Below are 23,102 nucleotides of genomic sequence, written 5' to 3'. Positions count from 1 at the left end.
ACCACTGAATGGATTTTGACCAAACTTGGCACATAGCATCCACGTGGGAAGCCTCTTAAAGTTTGCGAAGAAAAATGGCATGGCACCAATAGGGGCCCCAGGAGGGGGGAAAAGGGGTAAAATTAGGTAAATCTTTAAAAATCTTCTTCTCATGAACCGACAGTCAGATTAAGTTCCTATTTGATATTTATGGTACTTATGGCATGGTCTACAAAGTTGGTGAATGAAAAAAAAATGGGGTCAAAAACGGCCCCACTAGGGGGCACTCAAAAGGGTCAAAAATTCAACTTTGACCAATTTCAACCAAATTTGGTAAAAAGCATCCCTTAGTAAAGGACATATGAAATTATGTTTAAAAAAGTGATTATGTCCCCATTGGGGCCCATAAGGGGTGTAAAAGGGGCCATATATAAAAACCTTCTTTAAATGACTTCTTCTCAAGAACCATTGGATGGATTTTGACCAAACTTGGCACAAAGCATCCCCATGGGAAGCCGCTTCAAGTTTGCGAAGAAAAAGGGTGTTGCACCAATAGGGGCCCCAGGAGGGGGGAAAAGGGGGTAAAATTAGGTAAGTCTTTAAAAAAAATCTTCTTCTCATAAACGAAAAGTCATATTAAGTTCATATTTGATATTTCGGGTCCTTATGGCAACGTCTACAAAGTTTGCGAATGAAAAGAAAAATCGGGTCAAAAACGGACCCAATAGGGGCCCCAGGAGGGGGAAAAAGGGGAAACTTGATACAAATGTTCTACACAAGGTCCTGGCAAGTGTTTAAACTTTTTGGGGCGATTCAAAATCCAAGATGGCCATCCTGGCCTCTGTTTGGCTAAGACATTATGGACTTCCTCTCAAGAACCATTGGGTGGGTCATGTTCACACTTGGTACAGATGTTTAATACATGGTCCTGCACAAGTGTTGTTACATTTTTGCAACATTTTAAAATCCCCAGATTATTGACATATATTCCTCAGGTGGCTGTTAAGGCCCCTTGGGCCTCTTGTTTAATGTACAGGTAAGTCACTGCAACAGGATGGTGACACTTATTAAGAAGCCAACCTTAAATTGGATAATTAAACTGGTAATTAATCATAAGTGTTTTGTGTATGATGAACAGATAAGCCGTAATCAGCCATGCGTTATGCACAAGTGACTTTCTACTGTGTGTGTACTGACCAATTTCATTCGAAGGCGTGCTGATGTTTTGACAAAAATTGTTTTCAAGACAACGAATGACTTTTCCCTTGCTTTACAATTGAAAGGACTGAAAAATCACTTCAGCTCAACTGAAATTTCCACTTGATGGAATTGAGTCATCCAAACTGAAAATACAAAGATATAGAAGGGAAAAAATGGTACTTGAAAATTACTTTGACTCCAACTAAAGACAATTTTTAACTGTAAATGGAGTAAATACAATGAATATCAATGGCTATTGTTCAATAAAACTTTAGGCATTGATTAGAAAATCAAAATGGCTGACAGGTGGCCTTTTTGGATTTTGCCAAGTAAAGTATGTCATCACTATTTCTTGTGAAGTACTAGGTAGATCTTTCTCAAATTTCATATGTAGGTTCCCCATGGCCCATATTTTTACCCTTTTGATTTTGGGACTGATAAGGGGACAGGTTGCCATTTTGTATTTTGACAAAGAACATTTGTTCTCACATTGTATGAGGAGTGCTGGTTTCCCTTGGTCTGTCATTGTGTCTGTTTGATTTGAGGCTAATCAGTAAAAAGCAATTGCTGAGATATTAACATCTTAGATTTGGCAGTTAAATATTATCACTATTTCTACAAAAGAATGTTCAAATTTTATATCACTAAGAACGAAAACAGAGAAGAGCAGGAAAAAGACCCAACTTTTCAATAACAAATGAAGGTTAAACAATGATGAGTGCCATGATCTCTGTGGGATCTTTTGTACATGTTTGTCCCAGTCTGGTATGGGAGGTACATCAGAAATTATATGAGGAATGTGTAATTTTATACCAGATTATGTAATGATTCTATTTTTATGTAATTACTTGTGTCTTTTCAGATGCCTTTAGCACCCTAGATCTTGCAGCATGATGTGTTTGTCTGGATGGAAACGGAAAAAATAGTTTGTAAATTTATGAAGACATTATTTAGTGAGTGAACTTAAGGCCACGGAAAGGAAGCGCTGTGGCGTTTATGACCCTTAGGCTAAAGGCTATTGTGTTAAATGATGGGATGAAGGCTACGGGAGAGGTGGTGTGATATAATGGATCCTAACCACCGAAATGCTCAGCCGATGGGAGCTGGCATGTCCCATATGTTCCCTGTGGCCCAGGGAGCAGGGTATGAGCTGCCGTATGGGCAGGTACAGGGATTCCAGCAGACACAGAACAAACCCTTCAACATACCTGGCATGATGGGAAATAACGCCTTCATTCCAAATTATCCCATGATGCATCAAGGCCAGGGATCTGTCCTTGCCAATGTACAGGGTGGGATGCCAACAGCTGGGTCGGGAAGCACTGGAACTCTACCATCCATGGGCACGTTTGTTGGTAATTTTAATCAGGCTACTATCACCATGGGGCATTGTGTGCTTCCCAACACAGGTTATAAAGGGCTGGACAGTTGGCCTAGTCCCTCCCAGCAGTCTGCAGGGACAGTCAATGCTCTGCCAAGTTTTGGACACTTTCTCATGCATCAGCCATACCAGCAATCATCTACACAGCAACAACAACAACACCAGCAACATCAACTTCAGCAACATCAACTCCAACAGCAGATCTTTCAAACTAATCAAAACCAAAATCGATTCCCAAGCGCCTTAATACAACATGGAAACCTTGGTCAGTTTGTATCCAACTCTTCAAGTGTTTCTGGAATGATCGCAAACCTTGGAAATCAACCACAAAGTTTCAGCAGTGTGAATATGAAAATCAACATGAGTGCTAACCTAGTTGGTAACTTCAGTCAATTTTCAAATACAAATGTGATGGGATGTCAGAATCTGCCTGGACCATCCAACCCCTGTGGTACTACTGTGTTGACCTCGTCGGAAGTCGCCAGCAGTAGTGCCATTCCCTGTCCACTGCCACAGTTGACTCTATCGTCACCACCTATCATGTCCTCCCATGTTGCTGCCAGTTGTAACCAGGTAACCAGTACCACTTCCTCAGTCATTACCATCACCAGTACTACGTGTACTACTCCAGTGATGGCACACATGCACAACACATCAATCACACCAGCTGTTGTTCCTTCAACACACATCACTATGGCAACATCACATAGCAACATATCAAATGTGGTAGACAGGAAGTTGGTGAGTACTGCGACTACGAAAAAGGAACCATATCTACAAGGTTGTGATTATAAGGAGGATGCCAAATCTACACTCCAGTGTTCTAGTAAGGGAGGGTCAGACACTCCAAGTCAGTCAAGCACTCCCTCATCCAACCCTGTGATTGTCCCCTTTGGTTGGAGAAGGGTAGTGGAAGAAGGTGCTATTGTCTACTACAGGTAATTACAGAGAAACTTTGTCATTTTATTAAATGATGTAATACTGTATTAATTACACTGAAATACCACATTGAAATCAGCTGTTAATCCAACTGATTGCAGGGACAATTCTAGATTGATTTTATTTTCTTTGCTTGTTGTTTAATTTTGAAGCTTTTACATGTCTCAAAATGATTTTAAACATTTTAAGAAGTAACCACAACATTGCTAGGAAATTTTGAAAAACATTGTTTTCCTTATTTAACTAATTTTTTCCTCTTTTGCAGCCCAAGTAATACCAAACTGTCTTCAACCCAAGAAATTGGTCAGTATTTGTCTAGGGAAGGTACTTGCAAGTGTGGGCTGGAATGTCCAGTGCTGGTGGAAAAAGTGTTCAGTTTTGACATTACTATTCAATCAAGGCAGTGGACGTTAGATGTTCATTGTGCAGAAGATCTGACCAAACTCTGCAACCATAAACGAAAAATAATTGCAATGGCAACATTTCATAACAGTAGAACGTTTCAGACTTCTTTACCTGTGACATCACCTGTTTCAATGCAGTGTGTATCCAGTGTGGCTGTCAGTTCCAGCCTTTGTACATCAACCACCACCAGTATTACGACCCCGGTCCCAAGTAACACCAAAAAAGGTCAGTATATTTACTTTAATACTACTACTTATAATGCAACCTTCGCTGCCTTTGTATAGCTCTACATGCAGTGAGATAAATCCCAATTTATTAAAATTTTCTTGAAAATTGGATAGAGAAATATATTTTTCTCTTCAAGTTTGGAAAAAATGGTTTTAGTTTGAAACTGCTAATATTTGGATCTTAAGCAGAGCAAAAAATAAATGCACAAGTATTAATTACCTCCCTTGTATACTAGCGTGTACCTCCCTTGCCTGTTTGCATCATTATTACATTCCATGGCTACTAAAGGATTTGATATTATTACTTCCATCCATCATCATCATGGTCTCCCCTACATACACTAGACTATACTACCACACTACTTTTTAATATATAAGTAATTTTCTTGTATATATGATCAGATGTTATGATGCATATATTTGTTCTCAGTTATTGTAAATATTTGTTCTGTTTATTTATTTTTATTAAATTGTAAGATCTCATCTTCACGCAGTATCTAGGTAGTTATAACCTATAAATCTTATCATGTTTCAATTGTCTTTGTGATTAGCATATGTAAGCAACATTTTCATCTACTTCTCAAAGGCTTCCGTGAAGAAAATTTTACCAGATTTTGAGCTCACATGGCAAAAAGCCCAAGTGAGCTTATGGCATACACCATCATCTGTCATCCATCCGTCAAATTTAGTCTAAAGCATTGTTGGATGAAGGGGAATCAATTTTGTATATGAGTCAAAATTTTGGCATCATGAAATATTTGTAATGTTTGGGACCGCTATTTTGGAAAATTTAAAACCAGATGAAACACCATGATGTATAGATGTCATATCATGACATAATGTTGTATGCTGACCAATAAAGATAGTTCTGTTTTGAATGATGTAGAAAATACAGCAGGACACCAGAGACAGTGCATTTAGGAATATATTTCTTTCTCAAGTAAATTTTATTGTCAAATTCATGAAAAATTACTATCTGTTTAATTAAGGTATTGCCATGAATATTTGTAACTTCAATTTTAGGTCATCAAATAAGTTTTATTTACAAAAATAATTAGCAGACATAACAGGACACCAAAGTTTTTTGTTTTGGGTACTAATAGATGAAGATGCATTTTTTCTATGTTGCAACTGAATATATACCATATATCTATGAAGATTTTCAAAATATTGTTTTAAAGAATTTTTAGCCCACCATCATCATATGCATATGTAGGTTCCCCTTGGTCCCAAGTAGTGCCTGTTTGAGTTTTTGGGACTGATCAAAAACACAAAATGGCAAACAAGCAGCCATCTCAGATTTTTTCAATGATGTTTGTTAGCTCTATTTCTTGAAAAGTAAGAGATGGATCTCTCTCACATTTCATATATAGGTTCCCTTGGTCTTTAGTTGTGCCCGTCTAATTTTGGGAATGATTAGAAAAACAAAATTGCAGACAGATGGACATTTTAGATTTTGACTTTGAAAGTTTATTATCAATATTTTTTCAGAAGTACAGAATGGATCTCTTTCAAGTTTCAAATCTAGGTTCCTTTTGGTCCCTAGTTGTGCCTGTCTAATTTTGGGACTGATCAGAAGAAAACTAAATGGCCTGAAGGTTGCCATCTTGGATTTTTACTTTGAAAGTTTTTTATCACTATTTCTTGAGAACTCCTGCATAGGTCTTTCTCAAATTTCATATGTAGGTTCCTTGTGGTCTCTAGTTGTGTTCAAGGTATTTTTGGATTGATCAGAAAAAAACAAAGTGGCCTAAAGGTGGCCATCTTGGATTTTGACTTTGAAAGTTTGTTATTGCAATTTCTTTAGAACTACTGTATAGATCTTTCTCAAATTATATATATATATATATGTTCCTTTTGGTCTCTTGTTGTGCCCATGATATTTTGGGATTGATTGATAAAAGATAATGTCCAAAAGGTGGCCATCTTGGATTTTGACTTTGATAATTTGTTATCCTTTTTTCTTGAGAATTATTGCATAGATCTTTCTCAAATTCCATATGTAAGTCCCCCTAGGTCTCTAGTTGTGCACGTCTAATTTTGGAACTGGTCAGAAAAATGAAATGGCCGACAGGTGGCCTTCTTAGATTTTTACTGTTCAAAGCTAATTGTTCGGAAGTACTAAATGGATCTATTTCTAATTTCATATGTAAATTCTCCTTTGTCCATAGTTGTGCTCATTTAATTTTGGGTCTGATCAGAAAAACTCAATGGCACAGACTGCCATCTTCGATTTTGCTTTGCAAGTTTGTTATCGCTATTTCTTTAGAACTATACCATACATATTTTACGAATTTCATGTGTATGCTTTCTTTGATCCCTAGCTGTGCCTGTTTAATTTTGGTACCGATGAGAAAAAACAAAATGGCCCACAAGCGTCCACCTTGGATTTTGACTTCAAAAGTTTGTTATCACTATTTTTTGAGAACTACTGTATAGATCTTTCATGTATAGGTTCCTTTAAGTCCCTAGTTGTGCCTTTTTGAGTTTGGGACTGACCAGAAAAACAAAATGGCTGACAAACAGCCAATTTGCATTTTGCTTAGTAAAGATTGTTGTTATTTCTTAAAGAAGTACCGAATAGATATCTCTCAAATTTCATGCATATGTTCCCTTTGGTCTCTCCTTGTGCTCATTTGATTTTGGGACTGATCAGAAGAAACAAAATGACTTCCAGGTGGCCATTTTGGATTTGGTAGGTAAAGATTATCATTGTTATATCTGCAAAGACATGTTCAAATGTCTTATCATTAAGAGCAAAAACAAAGAAGAGAAAGAAAGGGAAAAGATCCAACTTTCAAAGAGCATATAAAGATAAAAAAAAAAATGGTGAGCGTCCAGATCCCTCTGGGATCTCTTGTATCTCTTGACAATGATTTTATTTATCAGTTGCAGTTATGGTGTCCTGCATTACATCCTGTTCAGAATCCAAGTCCATGTTACATCCCAGACATGTTTTGTTTAAAAAAAATTAGATACATCTGTCATACACCAGAAAATTTTAGTGTTAAAAGTAATGTCACAAAGTTGTTTTACAAAGTGTATTGTCTGTGCAAATTTCATCATCAAAATAGTAAACCTATTGCAGAATGAAAAGATCTAATGAAGACACTAGGTTGTGTTTGGTGTCGTGTGCGTCCTATTAACAACTAGCGATATAATATGCTACATGCTTCTTATAAACAATGTGCTAAATGTAGAAAAGTCTCTCCTGTATGTTTTTGGATTTCTTGTGCTTTATGAGGCTAAGAATCAAACATATCAGTCACATTTGAGAGTAAGATATCAGGACATAATGATGGCGACTAAACCACATCAAACAATAACGCAAATCTTTACTAAAATTGCAGCATTTTAAACTGTTAACTGTCATTTTGCAGTAAAATGTATCAAATACTTAAAAACATGAAATATTAGATTTGTTACCAATGACTTCTGTCATTTCAAACAAAATTTTTAATGATTGACCTACAGATCTAATATTTAGGATACAACATTGGACTTGCATTGCATCACTGCCACTCAAGTATATAGGTCATCGTTTGCGTTGTGGTAGTGCAGACACCTGTTAACCAGCCAGAAACTGATCTGTGATATGCACCTCAAATATTTAGTAAAACATATAAATCAACATATTCATAATAAGAGGTATATCGCTTTTAGCCTCAATGGCAGTGACATAACATTATGACACAATTTACACAAGCGCTAAATGATTTAATTTTTTTTTTTAAATATGTTCAGAAGATTTTTCACTACATTTGCTATAATCAGGACGCCAACCACTCAGGAGGATATACACAACCACAATGTGGAAATAATACACAAGTTAGGTGCTAATGTTATTTTAAGTATATGTCATGTCCAGGTGCAGAGGGTAAAGTTTACTATAGTTTATGTAGGAAAATTAGATTTTTGAGCAGAATTTGTTTAATTTCCATTGGAAATATTTTAAACTTGGTTAGAATTATAAGTTAAGGGTGATGGCTTGATTGTATGCATATTTTGGTCCTGACTGACCCCCAGGTGCTGATGGGTAGGGCCAAAAGAGGATCAAATTGACATAAATTTCAATTATCTCCTTCTCAATACCCAGATATGATAAAATCAGATGTTCTGCATGAATGAAGCATCTTCAGGTGTTTTGCCAAAAATGTGGATTTTATAACCCCAGAATCTCCTATTTTCCCATGGGGAGGGGGTAAAGTTTACTATAGTGTATACAGGAAAACTAGCTTTTTGAGCATAATTTGTTGAATTTTCATTGGAAATATTTCAAACTTGGTTAGAATTATGAGTGAAGGATGAAGGGGGCTGATGGGCCTGGCCAAAAGGGATCAAATTGCATTTTTGAGCTTAACGTTGGTTATTTCCCTCTAGAAATAACTTTATAAGAATTACAGTGTATCAGTATAGGATGACAGTTATGATGGTATGCGTGTATTGACTTTGGCTCACTATATTCATTGTCACGATTTCTGTTTCATGACACTTGATAACTATCGTTTAACCTTTATATTCAATATTGCTTATCTCAGATGACCATCAAGGCTGCTAGGCCTCTTGTTCAAAATGTTGTTAATGTGAATTAATATACATTTCTGAAAAATAAACACTTTACTTTTTAAGTTAACGTTTATTTTTACTAATGAAAACACCTCTCGACTATGGACACTTAAAAATGGCTTGGTGCCCATGCCAAAAGAGACTTAAAATAGAAATTGTGATGTAAATATTTCATAACATTACAAAATGTTTTGGTAGTTCTTTTCTTGTTTGTTGAACTTTCAATTTATGTAATTGATGTTTCATTCAGCAAACAAGATTTGAGATATATTCAAATGCAGCAGATGTATATATATTTCATAGCTCCAAATTCTTCCTCATTGTACTTGTACCTTGTCAACATTCTTCATGAACATCAATTATCATATCTTCAAAAAATATTGACAGAATGTAACAAAATTAACAACAATATAATACATGGCCAGATGAAAATAGTATATTGTGATCCTAAAACTGCAGAATTTACAAACCAAGGCATGAATCTATAGATAGGCAGGTTTTGTATTAAACAGTGAAAAAATGTCCAGATCAATAATAATGGAACTGGTGAGGTAATGAAAGGCGGCTGATGTGTAGATACAATCAACAACTCGGGTTATCTCCAGTTACTAACCCGCAGACATGCGTGCAACAATCGATTGTTTTACTATTGGAATTTGCAGTGTTTACTTGGTTTCTCATGCCCATCTTGCACTTGGTAGATATATATATGCCAAATCTCCAGAGCAATCAAAGTACATGACATCTGATATAGGAGTTAGCTGTGTGTTTTGAATGTTAGGTTTTTATGTGCGAGTGGTACACCATTTTACTCTGACTGCTGTATTGATTAGTTTGGCAATGCCTATCATGCCTTCAGCTTTGTAATGTTCATGATGGAGCATGATAAAAAACAACTTCTTTCATATAGCTTTGATTGTAAGAGATTCTGCTGGAATTGTAAAATTCAGAGGTGATGAAAAAGACATAATCTAGATCATGCAGTTCAGTAAATTGAAGTAAAGTAAAATTGCTTAAAACATAAACATATAACTACATGCTAGTCAAACTTTTAAATGTATAGTGACTTTTAGGACTCCGAAATTGGAGTCCTTATTATAACTCATGCTTTTCCTGTGGGACGGGTCAAATTTTTTGAGACCCCGCTATATCTCCCAGTATTGTGACATGCCAAAATCTTGGAATTGATGTTCTGGACTTGCCTTCAAAAATCCTACAAAACATACTGGTGTAGATTATGTAGATGAACCTGCCCTGGTTATAGTGATACATCCCATAATCATGTTATCATTTAATCTCTATTGATTTCCTAGTTTGAGTTGATTTATCATAAACACAGATTTTGACTAAGGCCAGCGTTAAATAAGAATTTCAAAGATTTACATTCAGGGGTTTTGATAAGAAATATAGATCTCCTTTACAAAATTTGTCATTCAGTTGAATAGTAACATCAAACATATCATATTCCAGGTCAATTTCTGCACTGGTAAGCACACCTGCCTCCTTTCTCCATCTGCTTTCCCCTCCTTTTTTATGGGGGAGGATATATCGAGTGCTTATAATTTAATTTGACTAGAATCCTTGCTAACTTCATTGGCCTGTCAATTAATGCAGTAACTCTTTGATTCCTGATACACAACTTTGTAGAGGTAATAAAGTATGGCTGAAATTTTATATTTCAAGTATATTTCATGTGGAAATTTATTCCTGTAAATAATGTTTAAAAAAAACACACAGGTACCATTTCTTTGTTTTTGGAGGTGCACAGTGTGCAAATTCTAAGTGAAATACACATTAGTTCCTGTATCAAGTTAATGCTAACAACAAAATAGCAATTTGAAAGTAATGATTTGGACCTGTCAGGGATGGGAGTCATGGTCTGATTTTCCAAAGTATCAAAATTATGCAGTGCTCAAGCTATAATTTATTTCCTTTTCAACCTTATTACTAAAAGCAACTGGTCCCTAAATGGAAAACTGAAGTATTTTCAGAAATTCTTTGAAAAATTTATGAGTACAGGACTGGGGACTTGCATGTAGATAGATCTCTGATTATATAACTGTTTTTGCTAACTCATGTCAAATTCCCTTTATATTGTAAAACTGGTAAGTATTTAAAATATTTTTGTTTTGGCTGTTAGGTACAATTATTGAGATTATCTTGATTTAAGTGGGGATGGAGAGGTACATAAAGTATGTTGCATTCCTGGATTGTGAACGTTCTGATCAGTGTTGCTTTGCTTTACTTTCAGAAAGCAAGGGGAAGAAGAAAAAGGGCAGAAGCGGCAGCCAAAATCCATATGACCGCCTCCTAGTCTCCGAGCTTTTGGCACAGAGAGAAAAGCTGAAGAATTCTGCCCTTCAAGCTGCCAACCGTGAGAAAATCACCAGTCCCAACTCATCAGAATCTCAGACAGCGGGACTGACTGGCCAAGGAGGAGTTAGCGGAACCAGACAGACTTCAATCGATCCCTTCACTGAGCAGAATTTGTCAAATTGCAAACAGGACAGTAAATCACCAGGTGCTCAGAGTGACAGATCATGTGTTAAATCAGGATCAGCAGGTAGTGATCCCAGTGATGACTTGGGGCCAATCAGTTCTAGTAAGATGGTGAAGCTGGACTTCAGCCATGGCCCTGGTAATCAAGAGGACAGTGGTATCCTGCCTGGGTCAAGCAGTGACAGTACTGCCGAACAACCAGCCCACTTTCTACATCATCAGAACCAGCTCACAGTGCAGACAGTCTTCTCTCAAGAACATCTCAAAGAACAAGTATTCATTCAGCAATCTCCCACTAACCCATTGAGGAACTCGCCAGGTTATGGGTTCATTCCTCCAAACCATACCCTTCCATGTGGAAACTTTGGCTCTAACATCCAATGTGGAACTTCCCCAGTAAATGTCCCACAGAATATGGGTGTTGTTGTTCAAGGTGTTCACCAAGCTAATTTTCCAGTATACCAGCTTCAGAACACGTCCACTAGATTCATGAACCAACCATTGGATCAGAACCATATCATGGCCAGCGCACCATATCACATGAATACTATGCATGGAATGGGGTTCGGAGGACGGCCACCGTACAGTGTGAGTCAACAACAGTCAATGTATCATCCACCCAACCCTGTGTTTCAATCTGTCGACCCTCTATGGACTGAGAAAAAGAAAAGCAAACCCAAGAAATCAAAGCCAAAAAAGGAGAAACAAAAGATGAACAGTGTATTTGAAAGTGACACTCCTCCCCCAAATGTTGATGTCAGTCAGCTGCATGATCAAGGGAGAGGTCCCATTCCAAAAGTCAAATCTTCCTCGTCTTTTCTAGAAAATCCCACAGCATTTTTGGCAGAACAGACAGCACTTATAAGTAATTCTATGACCTCTACTCTTTCTAGTCCAACTTGCTCTTCGGGCAATACGTCCGAGAGCGCTTCAACTTCTGTCAGTAAGGATGGAAAAAATGACACTGTTGACGGCGATGTTGTTGTCAAGGCCAAAAGTATGTCTCAGACATCAAGTAGTTCTGTGATGAACACCACCAGCATTTCACTTTCAAAACCTATATTTACCTCGACACAAGCATTAGCACCAATGTGTGGGGGCACAGCATCTAAGGAGTCCTCATCATTTATCAAATCTTCACAGCATCCATTGGAAAATGCTGGCATATTCCTGAAATTACCCTGCACAGGATCTGAATCTCATATACCACTCCCTGACACTAATCAGGACATGTTTACCAAGGACCGATGTGAGTCTCTGTCACCAGATTCTGGTAGTGAAAGCTTGGTGTTTACAGAGACAATCACACCTAGTTCTGTGGTTCACCACACACCATCAAACACCGAGGATGACACGGAGAGCAAGAATGACTCGCAATCTAAAGATAAAACTTTCCTCATAGACAAAAATGTGGCAACATCACAAGGGTTTTCTGGACACAGTGTATCTGCACCATGTAAAACTGGGAGTGAGGACCACAACAGGGAAAAATCATCGCCTCTGGATACCACCCTAACCAGTGGTCCTAGATTTAACAGGAATGTTGGAAGCACAAACCTGATACAGCAGATGTTAGGACATCACAGCTCCACCGAATTCCCAGCAAGTAATCTGCTATCAGCTGCAGCAAGGGCACAAATGGTACAACAGCAACACAATCATATGAACATTATGATTAACCAGCAACAACCTCTGCCCAATATCCAGATTAGTCAATCATTCCCAATGACCATTAACCCAGCATCCACTCTGCCTGTAGGAGTGGATGGAAAGTTGGTCCCGACTTCCACTTTGGTAGGAGCTGGAACTGACTGTGGTCCGATGGTGGTCAACCAAAGCTTATCTGGTAGTCTTGGTATTGTTAGCAATCCTTCACACTCAAGTAGCATTGTATCTGCTTTACAGAGTCAATCGTCAACGGATTGTACCTCGTCCTTAAACACTTCCCTTGGGAAAAGTTACCCAGGCGAACAGGATTCTGATGCATCCGGCCCAGGCACAGACACGATCTCCAAAATTCTTGCCCAGCCTGTCAATGGTATAAATACAACAGCATTACTTAAACAAGGTCATTTTGATGGCAATCTGATGAAACACTTGGGCAGTTTACCTGTGCAGTCCGTGATGGGTCCCGCTGGCATCGGTGCCCTGGAACATGTTCAGACTAACAGTGTCAATACACCCATGCCACCAATATCCCTGCCACTGGTTACTGCAGTGACTAACTCATTGACACAAGTGATACCAGCAATAGGAACCAATGGCTCTCAGAATCTCCTTAGTCAGCAAGCAGTGATGAATCTTTTTAACAACCTGGGGCTCAATACGATGCAGAACAATGCAACAGCTAGTGGTCAAGGAACCCAGATGGTGTTGACTGGTCAAGTCCTGCCTCAGGACAACGTGCCTTGTCTATCACTGGTCAATAACACAGTTGGGCCTAATACCTATCTCAATGGCATGAACCAGTCTAACTATCCACGCTTCATTGGTTGTAATAATATTGCACAAAACATTGACTTGGGTAACATGGTCTCAAGTCAGCGTAACCTGATGGACCCTAATGTTCTCAACAAAGCTGGCCCAGCAATGACACAGTTGATACCCACAGAACACCAGGGAGGCACCATGCAGATGAAATCAACCATGACAACACAACCCGAGGACTTACAAGATCAGGTTAACAAGATGCAGTTGCCATGTGAACAGGTGTTGCCCTCTGTGACTACCTCTGCAGGACAAATGGTGCTGCTCCAAAACATGCAAATGCCTCTGCTGCAAGTGCTTAACGCTAACCAAATGTCAGCAGCCTCTAATCCGACCTTGCTTGACAAGACGGCTGGATGTAGCATTCAACAGCAGCCTTATCCCATACAGAGCCAGGCAGATATCCAGGCACTGATCGGTCAGCTTCAGGCAGGTCTTACCCAAGTTGGCACGCCTCTCAACATGATGAATGTCCAACAGGTGTGGAACAACTTGACGACAGGAAGTAACCTGACTGCGATGCAGCTGCAGACACTTCAGCTTCAACAACAGCTACTGCAACAGATTCAGCAGCTACAAGGAATGCAAACACTTATAAGTCAGTTCAACATGCAGAGTAACCCTGGTAACCCCATAAGTAGTGTGACTAACAAAACGACCACCACCACGGTCAGCAATGGCCTCGCTGCTGTCGCCATAACCACAGGAAACAGTGCAGAAACTTGCCTAACAGTAGATGGCAAAACCTTTCTCACACACCCTGTTACAGGCAACAATATTGTTATGCCTGTGAGAACTGCAGTTGATATGAGTATACCTGATCTTAAAATAGACACTCCAGCATCTACAGTTGTAAGCCATTCGGAAAGCAAACCAGATTCTTTTGATTCTACATTTGAAAGACATTGTAGAAAAAACAGTGAAAGCGAAGATAGCAGGACTAATGTGAGTTCTTCTGTGGAAGGTGGTAATTCATCTCATTTAGAGACATCACAGCATGCATCTGAACTGCCAAGTGCAACATCTAGTACAGCTTCAATTGGTGGTACATTCTACAAGTCCACTTCATTACCAACCAGTTTGGAACCTTGTGGTGACACCCTGTCTTGTTCCAGCAACCAGAAATCTATCACAGAGGATGCTATAAACAGTACACAATGTTCACTAGTGACCACATCCTGTATCTCAGAACAAGATGTATCTCCTCAAAGTAGCAATAATTCACTTTCTGTTGACTCTAGTAAGCAAGAAAATGAAAATGATGAGGATGAGAACTTGAAAAAAAATAATGGAACAGTATCACAATATAAGCAGTCAAGGACCTCTGATACTGAGAGACAGTTGAGTATTGACCAAAGCAGTGATCGAGTCACAGACCACAGAAACTCTAGCTCTGTGATGTCGTGCTCTGAATCAGAAATACAAGATACTCAAAATCGAGCCACATCTTCCTGTCATACAAATTCTGAATGTGACAATTTAAACCCAAAATCTAATACTGATGATAGCAAGGAAAATTGTGCAAACACACCAACTCATGTTCTAGATGGTGGTATCGTGTCATCTGGAAGAAACCTAACAGATTCCTCAAATTTTGAAATCAGTGATGGCAGCCAGCAGAGTCACCCGCGTCCTCAACTAGCTGTAAGTACTGTGTCCTCAACTGTAGGCGCCATCAACAAGACCCATAAGATCCGTCAGAAATCTAGTCCAGAGCACGACCCTAGTATTGCCGAGAAACCCAAGGAGGCAAATCTTCCATCAGACGTAGTGACAGCTGTCAAGTCTGACCTAGGACACAGGGTCGAGGTCAACTTCTTCCAAGCCAATCACTTGATGAACACTGTTGAATTGTCCAGTGAGCGTGCCCAAAAAGCTGCAGATGCTCTCACGCTTGTCAACAGGGTGAGCAAGCGCTCTCGTGAGATAGACACTGACTCGTTTGATGACGGTAAGTGACTGCATGCAAATTGACATTGTTAACCTATACTCTGTGGAACTTTCATTTTGGAACAGAATTTCCAAACTAAAGAAACAATATTAATCACTTAGTTGCAGTTAAGTTCCAAAATGTCTTAACACAAAGTCACACTTAATAGCATTATGTTATTCACAATTACTGAGGAAGCATAGCTTGGTAGATAAGACAGTTTGGGATTCTGCTGTCCTAATTCAGACAAATAGTTGATACAAATGCTGTACTAAGAAATAAACAATTATAGGTCAGTATTTGTATGCATAACTCAATAGACCAACTTTTTTGTTGCATTATTCAGAAGACAGTTCCTCGTCAGAAATATCACTGTCATCATACCCTCACAACTTTGCGGCCGGTGATCTGGTGTGGGGACAGATTAGGGGCTTTCCCTCCTGGCCAGGCAAGGTTGTGGATGAGAAAGAAGTGAAGGAGGGGCATACACCTGATGCTGGCAAGGTATTCTACTATAATATACAACCCTTTTCTGTCATGATTTAAACTGTAAGATATCATTTCAACAGTGAAAAATTCTGTTGAAACTGTTCATATGAAATTTTGTTCCTTCTATTTTATTTTCCTTGTTAATATAGTTTTTTTTTTTAAAAAAAAAGAAAAATTAAACAAATAAACTCTTTTAATGTCATAATTGAGAGTTCATGTATATTAATATCAAAAGTGACCATTGGCCTGCATGTTACAGTGCTGGGTACATTGGTTTGGGTGTATTATAACCGGAATGACTTTTGACCTGTGTGTTTCAGAGCTGGGTACATTAATTTGAGTGTATTATAACAGGAATGACTTTTGACCTGTGTGTTTCAGAGCTGGGTACATTAATTTGAGTGTATTATAACAGGAATGACTTTTGACCTGTGTGTTTCAGTGCTGGGTACAATGGTTTGGTGATCACACATTCACAGAGGTAGAACCTGATAAGCTCAAGAGTCTGTCCGAGGGTTTGGAGGCTCACCATCGTGCCAGGAAAAAGTACAGAAAGTGAGGCGATCTTTTACAGTTAAGGTCAAAAGGTCATTTCAGTGATATTAGATCTATGAGTTAAACACAAAACATACTTTTTTTTTTTTTTTTTACATTTTAAATTTAGGTTTGTTAAAACTGTTCATGTTTAAAATGTTCATTTATATTTTAATGAAGTACTGTTATGCTGTTACACTGTTATTTTATTTGTAGGTTTTCAAAAACTTGCTGTGTATACTGCTCATGATTTCATTGAGCTTAAATTTCATAATTTGTCAAATGTTTTATTTATTTTCATGTATTATGATGTTAATTAAAAATTTTGCTTCATCATTATTTACATCTTTACAGGGGAAGGAAGATGAACTCAAACCTTGAGGCGGCCATACATGAGGCCATGACTGAACTTGACAGACAAGCACAGGAAACGGAGAGTAAAATCCAAGCTAAAACTGCCATTCGGGGCAAAACCAACAAAAAACGGAAGGCTAGGTGACCTGTTGTGTTTTTAGGATGGTGAAAATTTGCATTATTTAATGATAGAATATTGTTGCTTCTGTTGATATGATGTTCTGGTAAACGTACTGGTAAAAAGAACTGACATACAACAAAGCATCAGACATTTTTGTTATGATGTTCCATAGATGTAATTAGTTTACATGGTAAGATGGAATATGGCAGAATGATATTGAAAGTGTTTTATTATAGAATTGAATTAATAGACATCATGCCTAGTTATTTCTCATGTTTTGTGATAAGTTTAAGTTTAAATGAAAGCTATGGATCAACAGATTTTGGTTTAAAGGGGCATTCCATCGTTCAACAGCAAAAATATGCTACACTATATACTTTAAAATTATATACCTAAATGATGATCGTTAAAATACATGTGCCTGACAGTGATGAAATAAGTATGGCATTGAACAGAAAAAACATACACACATAATGTTTAAACTCTGTCTGAACACTAATTGGTACTAAAATATTTCATCACTGGTTCATTAGCTTTGTCTAGATATCACATGATCTCACAGACATAGCACAGCCTGATGATTCCCCACCCTACAACCATGTGTACCATGTAAACAGAAATTGAAATAAGGTCTCCAAATTAGTTTAAATGATTTCATTACTTACCGCTGTCTAACTGAAGTGGAGCCAATTTTTGTTATTTGTTGAAAGTGCCGCAGCTCTGTTTGCCGTCTTCTACCTTTCAACGGCTTTTTTAATGATAAATGATTTTTCTCTCCCTCACTTGTTTAATTTTTCTTTGTTTCTTAACTGATTTTGATTTTAGTGAACTTGTAAATAATCTGTTCTAGCAAATTAGTGAATTGCAAACGTCAGCCATTGGTTTTGTGTTGAATTACTACAACAACTCAACTGGGCATTGCTCGTCTTTAAATTCACAGGTGGTATTAATCCTCATGCTTCTGGTCGAAAGAAACACTTCAAAGAATTTGTGTCTTTGGACTTCTACATGATTTTCATTTAATTTCGTTTTTTGCTCACCTGGCCCTTCTCTGTGGCATGGGGTCCATCTTCTGATGTGAATTTTTTACTTCTTCTCAATAACCAATGGACAAATGTTTTCATATTTGGTTGGTGTGTTTCTATAATGAAGCCCAACAAAGTGTGCAAAAAGAAACAAAATCGATGTATATTTAGATCATAGGGGTCAGATTTGTTAAAACCTTTAAATGACTTTGTCTCATGAAATAGAAGGCCTAGAGACATGATATTTGACTGGTGTATTCCAATGAGGAAGCTTGAAAAAGTGTGCAAAAATAAATTACCTCCACTGATATTGAAGGTCATAGGGCTCAAATTTGTTGAAACATTTAAATGACTTTTTCATGAAGCAAAAGGTCTAGAGACATGACATTTGGCAGTTATGTTCCTAGGATGAAGCCCGGCAAAATGTGCAAAAAGAAATTATTTTGACTTGTTAAAAACTTCTACTGCTACTACGTTTGTATACTACATAACGCCTAGCCTTCTTCATCATTAGATTACCATTAAGGTCCATTTACCGTGTGTTTTTTCATTTACATAATTAATTTTATACCCACTTTTTAAGTTTGTTTAATGAATTTTTAAAAATTTAATATATACACCAGGTGAGTGGTGCAGGCCCAATGGGCCTCTTGTTATAACTTAAAATTATTTCAACGACGGAACTTAAAATTATTTCAACGACGTAATGCCCCTTTAAGTAGGTAGGGAAATGCAGGTATGAACGAAATACCATGATATGAACAGATTAACTGTAAAACATTTTTTGATTGTTGATTTTATGAAGAAAAAAAAAGAAAAAAAAACATAAACCTGGTATTGGTGTTCGGCATAAGATTAGATGCAATATTTTCACATAGTTTTGTGAAGGCATGTTGTGAAACATATTCTGTTCATCAGGTGTCAAACAAGTTAATGGAAGGAAATTAATTTAAAAGGCCCATAATTCCATGCCAGATAATGATAATCTTGACATTTTAGCTTTGTTTTAGATATTTACTGTAATTTCATCCTCGATACTACAGAGGTTACACTCCCTGCACCCCTGAAATATTTCATAGCAAAATTGAAGACACAAGCAAAGTCGTTTAGTTGATCTATGTTGGGTTTCAGGAGAAAAACCATAGATTGGGTTTCAGGAGAAAAACCAGACCGATCAAAGACTGATTACACTCTGTTGTAGATTGCTAACAAAGATACTGCTGGGTGAAGTCGAGATTGGTTTGATGTACATCAAAGGATCAAACTAGTCTTCTTGTCTTATCCACAAGTTGTCGCACATGGAACCTTCAATTTTGCCTTGAAATTTTTCAGGAAGACAGATCAACTTGAGTTCGTCTACAAAATTGACAAGATTCCTTAAAACTCGCCTTATGTTGTAGTGAATCAAAAGTGATAATGGATCTAAGATTATAATACAATTTTGTGCATTCCAAAAACAGGAAATTGATTTGTTACTGGATACATTTTTATCATATTCTGCATTTGGAGAAAAAAATGGTCTACATGTGTTTTGGCAATTTTTCATAGATTCTTGAATTAAATTCCTGTAGTTATACCTTATTGTATACATGTCCTTCTGGGAAAATTGTTGACGCTAAATAAATACAACTTTGTTTGACACTAGTACTGCTAACAACAATTGTTCAGTCATTATGTTTGCCATGCATTTGTCATTGTTTTTCAGTACCAATATTTTTACTTTACAAATATATTGGTGAGTTTCCTCAAATTTACCATACCTATTCTTGATATTCCTTTAACTTTTGTTATCCTCATTTCTTTTTAATGACAAATGAAATAAGAGACGTCATACAAAAGTTTGAAATTATACATGAATATTTCAATCCTGTATGAAACAAGCATTGTTATTGAACAGTTTTTAAGTTATCATCCCCTAACATTAAAAGTTTATAGTATTTTGTTACAAAAACTGTCAAAAATTGAGTCTAGAAAACAGAGTAAAATGTTTCAGTTTTGTACAAGTCCATTACCTGTATTACGTCTCTGATGATAAACTCAGTATGTGGTGCTTGAACACAAACATCACTGAATAAGTACAACATTTCAAGTTCATACATAGTCTTATGGTATTGATGAAACCTGTTTGTTTTGATATGTGAATTTGTGGCTTCAACCTTAAAATCATTGGCTTGCTCTGAACATGGTAGGGAATGCAAGATTTACTTAATATTGTTATTTTTAGACAATTTGTTTACTGTTGAATTAAGTAAATAGGCTTTTGTGATTTTGTTGTATACAGAGGTGAGGGGAATTAAGAAATAATAATACATTACATAAAATTTAACTTTTATCAGAAAGATGATGTCCAGTATTACATTTGGCTTCATTCATCAGTAGTTATGAAAGAAGAGGACTTACATACTTCATTATTTATGTCAGATTTCCAGACATCTACTTATTTATAGTTATAATGTCTGTATTTGTTACACCTAGTGCTAATCACGCCATGATTTTGTTTTACTTTGTGTATAGTGTTTTAGAAACAACAACGCTTGAATAGTCTGCTAGTGCTATTAGGAGGAATCTATCGGAGTCACAGGTGCCCATCTTTCTATAGAAAAATCTTTTGTTCTCATAACTACTGTTTGGTTTCATTCTATGTCCCATCATCAATTTAAATTGTTTAAAGTGCATTAGTAAGTGGGTGGTAAGTGTATCGTAATAATTCATTGAAGCAAATGAAATGAATTATTGGATGGATATTAACACAATTTCAATTTTTTTTTCTGTATCAATTTTAGAAGTTTCAAAATGGCCTGCCACAAAGAATTCATCTTGTGTTTTGATAGACACATGGATGTAAGTCTTGCCTAGGCCACATGATGGCTCTAGTATGAGGATGAAGTTTATTCATAAGTGAATAGGCTTTTTACTTGTGTTTTGCCAAAATAAACAACTGCAAGACATTTTTCAGGAACAGAATTAACCTGGTAAATTAAACAATCTTCCTATGATCAGATCATGCTGAATGTCTGAAATTTCTTTACACTTAGTAATTTTTTGAAAGTTCAGAAAGAGTTATTTTAGGGAAGATAATTAAAATTCTGTTAATCGAATAAAAAAGGTGAAATATTGGTCTCTTTTTATAAAAATGGTTTGACTTATAGTTTGTTCAGTGTTAACAGTGTATAATTATACTGTATGGGTGAGAAGTTTTTTTTCTTTAAAGATAATCTGAGGTTTAACACATACAAGAGGTCTTTAGTAATATTCTGAAGTATCTTTGTTGTTTTTAAAATATTTACAGAAGTGCTCCTTTACATTCATGTTATACTATGGAAGCTACAGAAGGCTTGATTTTATGTATAGTGAAAGTATACTTTTATCTCCCACATGCACAACACCCGAGGGAAGACTTTTAGTGCTGTTAGATAGTAAATACAACAACGTTTTCATTGAAGACATGTGCCATAATACCTTCCTCTATATATTATATATATTATGTATTGTGATTTCCTCAAACTAGTGCAATTTGCTATTATAAAGCTATAGTAGAAAATAGCCAAAATAACTGTGAAGGATCTGAATATTTTTATTGTCATGTTCAGTAAGAAATTGTTGAACATTTTTAAGGTGCATGGTTGCAGAGATTCAATCGTGGATTTAGTAAAATTTTGTTGATATTGATACATAGACTTGTTGATACATGTAAAAGTTTCGTTTTTAAATATTTTCATTCTAGAGCTTTAGAACATATTAATGGACAGACATTGGATGTTTTGGGGGTTATTTGTGTTTTTGTTCTAGAGCCTTAGAATGTCAATTGACAACATTAGAAATCTACTTTAAAACACTTTTGTTCTAGAGCTTTGGAATATGAATAAGCATTGTATGTATTCTTGTTTGAGTGTTCTTACTATTGAATGCTGTCCATTCATACACTTTACGGAGTTGTTACATTTGTATATAGTGTACATGATTCATCATCTAATGTATGTGATCTTGTGTGCTCACTGATACTGCAGAAACTACACAAACTATTATATATGTATATAAAACTATAGGAACGACCTGTAAACGTGTGTATATAGTTAAGGGATGAATGGAATTGCCTTGGGCAGGCGAAAGCATCTGTTACAATGTCTTGTTAATTTGTGATGTTAATTGGTACTTGTAAAGTACAGCGGAAGATGATTAAGACCTTGCAATATTTGCAGTGCTGCGTTTAAATTATTTTGTTATTGTTATGTGAAAGTTGTGATACACATTATTTAGGTATGCAGAGGACCATATCTCCTGAATCCTCTCTAAGTACTGCCAATAAAACTTACATACCACTGATTCAGCTGTGACACAGTGATCTTCAATATGTTAGTTTTATTTGTCTGTAGAATTGTATTTACCTTGCATTTAATTTTTTTGCTTGGCATATTTTGCCGTTACTTCTTTTTACATGAAAGTTTAAAATATACTAAGCTTTTTTAAAAAAATAAAACCACTAAATAAATGGCTCTTTGAGAAAAGATATGTTGATGAAAAGCATTTTTGTGTAATTTTATCATTCTATATTTCTGTTGTTTATGTCCAATATCATTCAATATATATTGTTCTAAGGAAACCCTATTTTAAGCATTGGGAGTATACTACACAATGTGCACTGGAGTTGTGCATAATGTTATAAAATTATCAAAAGCTCATGTGTCTCATTGTTGTTCTTTTTCTTTTTTTTTTTTTTTTTGAAATGGTATCATTTATGTGGAAAAGACACTGACTAAGAAATGAAAGTAACTTTGATGATAGGAATGTTCACCTTTGGGGAAGAGGCACAGATGTGACCTTGGTGATGAGGCTGAGGCATAAATTACTGTAAATCACATAGATTTTGCAAAAAATTTTGAATATTTAGGTCTTGAGACCTATTTGCGAATTCATGATTTTGCAAATGCTGATCTAGGAATGACTTCAAATTTGGGAATGATGATCA

General features: G+C 36.6%; 1 protein-coding gene across 1 annotated transcript; it reads left to right on the top strand.

Moving 5' to 3' along the window:
* Positions 1-2,245: 2,245 nt before the first annotated feature.
* Positions 2,246-22,813, top strand: LOC132543681 (serine-rich adhesin for platelets-like). Its single transcript, XM_060207197.1, has 6 exons — positions 2,246-3,498; positions 3,765-4,129; positions 10,949-15,634; positions 15,960-16,117; positions 16,545-16,657; positions 16,991-22,813. The coding sequence occupies exons 1-6, from the start codon at positions 2,246-2,248 to the stop codon at positions 17,133-17,135; spliced, it is 6,720 nt and encodes a 2,239-aa protein (XP_060063180.1). The 3' UTR covers positions 17,136-22,813.
* Positions 22,814-23,102: the final 289 nt, after the last annotated feature.

The sequence above is a fragment of the Ylistrum balloti genome, unplaced genomic scaffold (assembly GCF_031769215.1).
Source record: "Ylistrum balloti isolate Yb309-2 unplaced genomic scaffold, AGI_CSIRO_Ybal_v1 Utg369762, whole genome shotgun sequence".
In the NCBI taxonomy this organism is placed as follows: Eukaryota; Metazoa; Mollusca; class Bivalvia; order Pectinida; family Pectinidae; genus Ylistrum; species Ylistrum balloti.
Note: the sequence above shows the minus strand (reverse complement) of the source record. Positions and strands in the feature narration are given on the sequence as shown.

Excerpts from the sequence above, each read along its gene's own strand:
- LOC132543681 (XM_060207197.1), top strand. The coding sequence starts at position 2,246 with ATGGATCCTAACCACCGAAATGCTCAGCCGATGGGAGCTGGCATGTCC. Across the intron at positions 3,499-3,764 it reads GGTGCTATTGTCTACTACAG|CCCAAGTAATACCAAACTGT; the intron begins GTAATTACAGAG and ends CCTCTTTTGCAG. Across the intron at positions 15,635-15,959 it reads CACTGACTCGTTTGATGACG|AAGACAGTTCCTCGTCAGAA; the intron begins GTAAGTGACTGC and ends TGCATTATTCAG.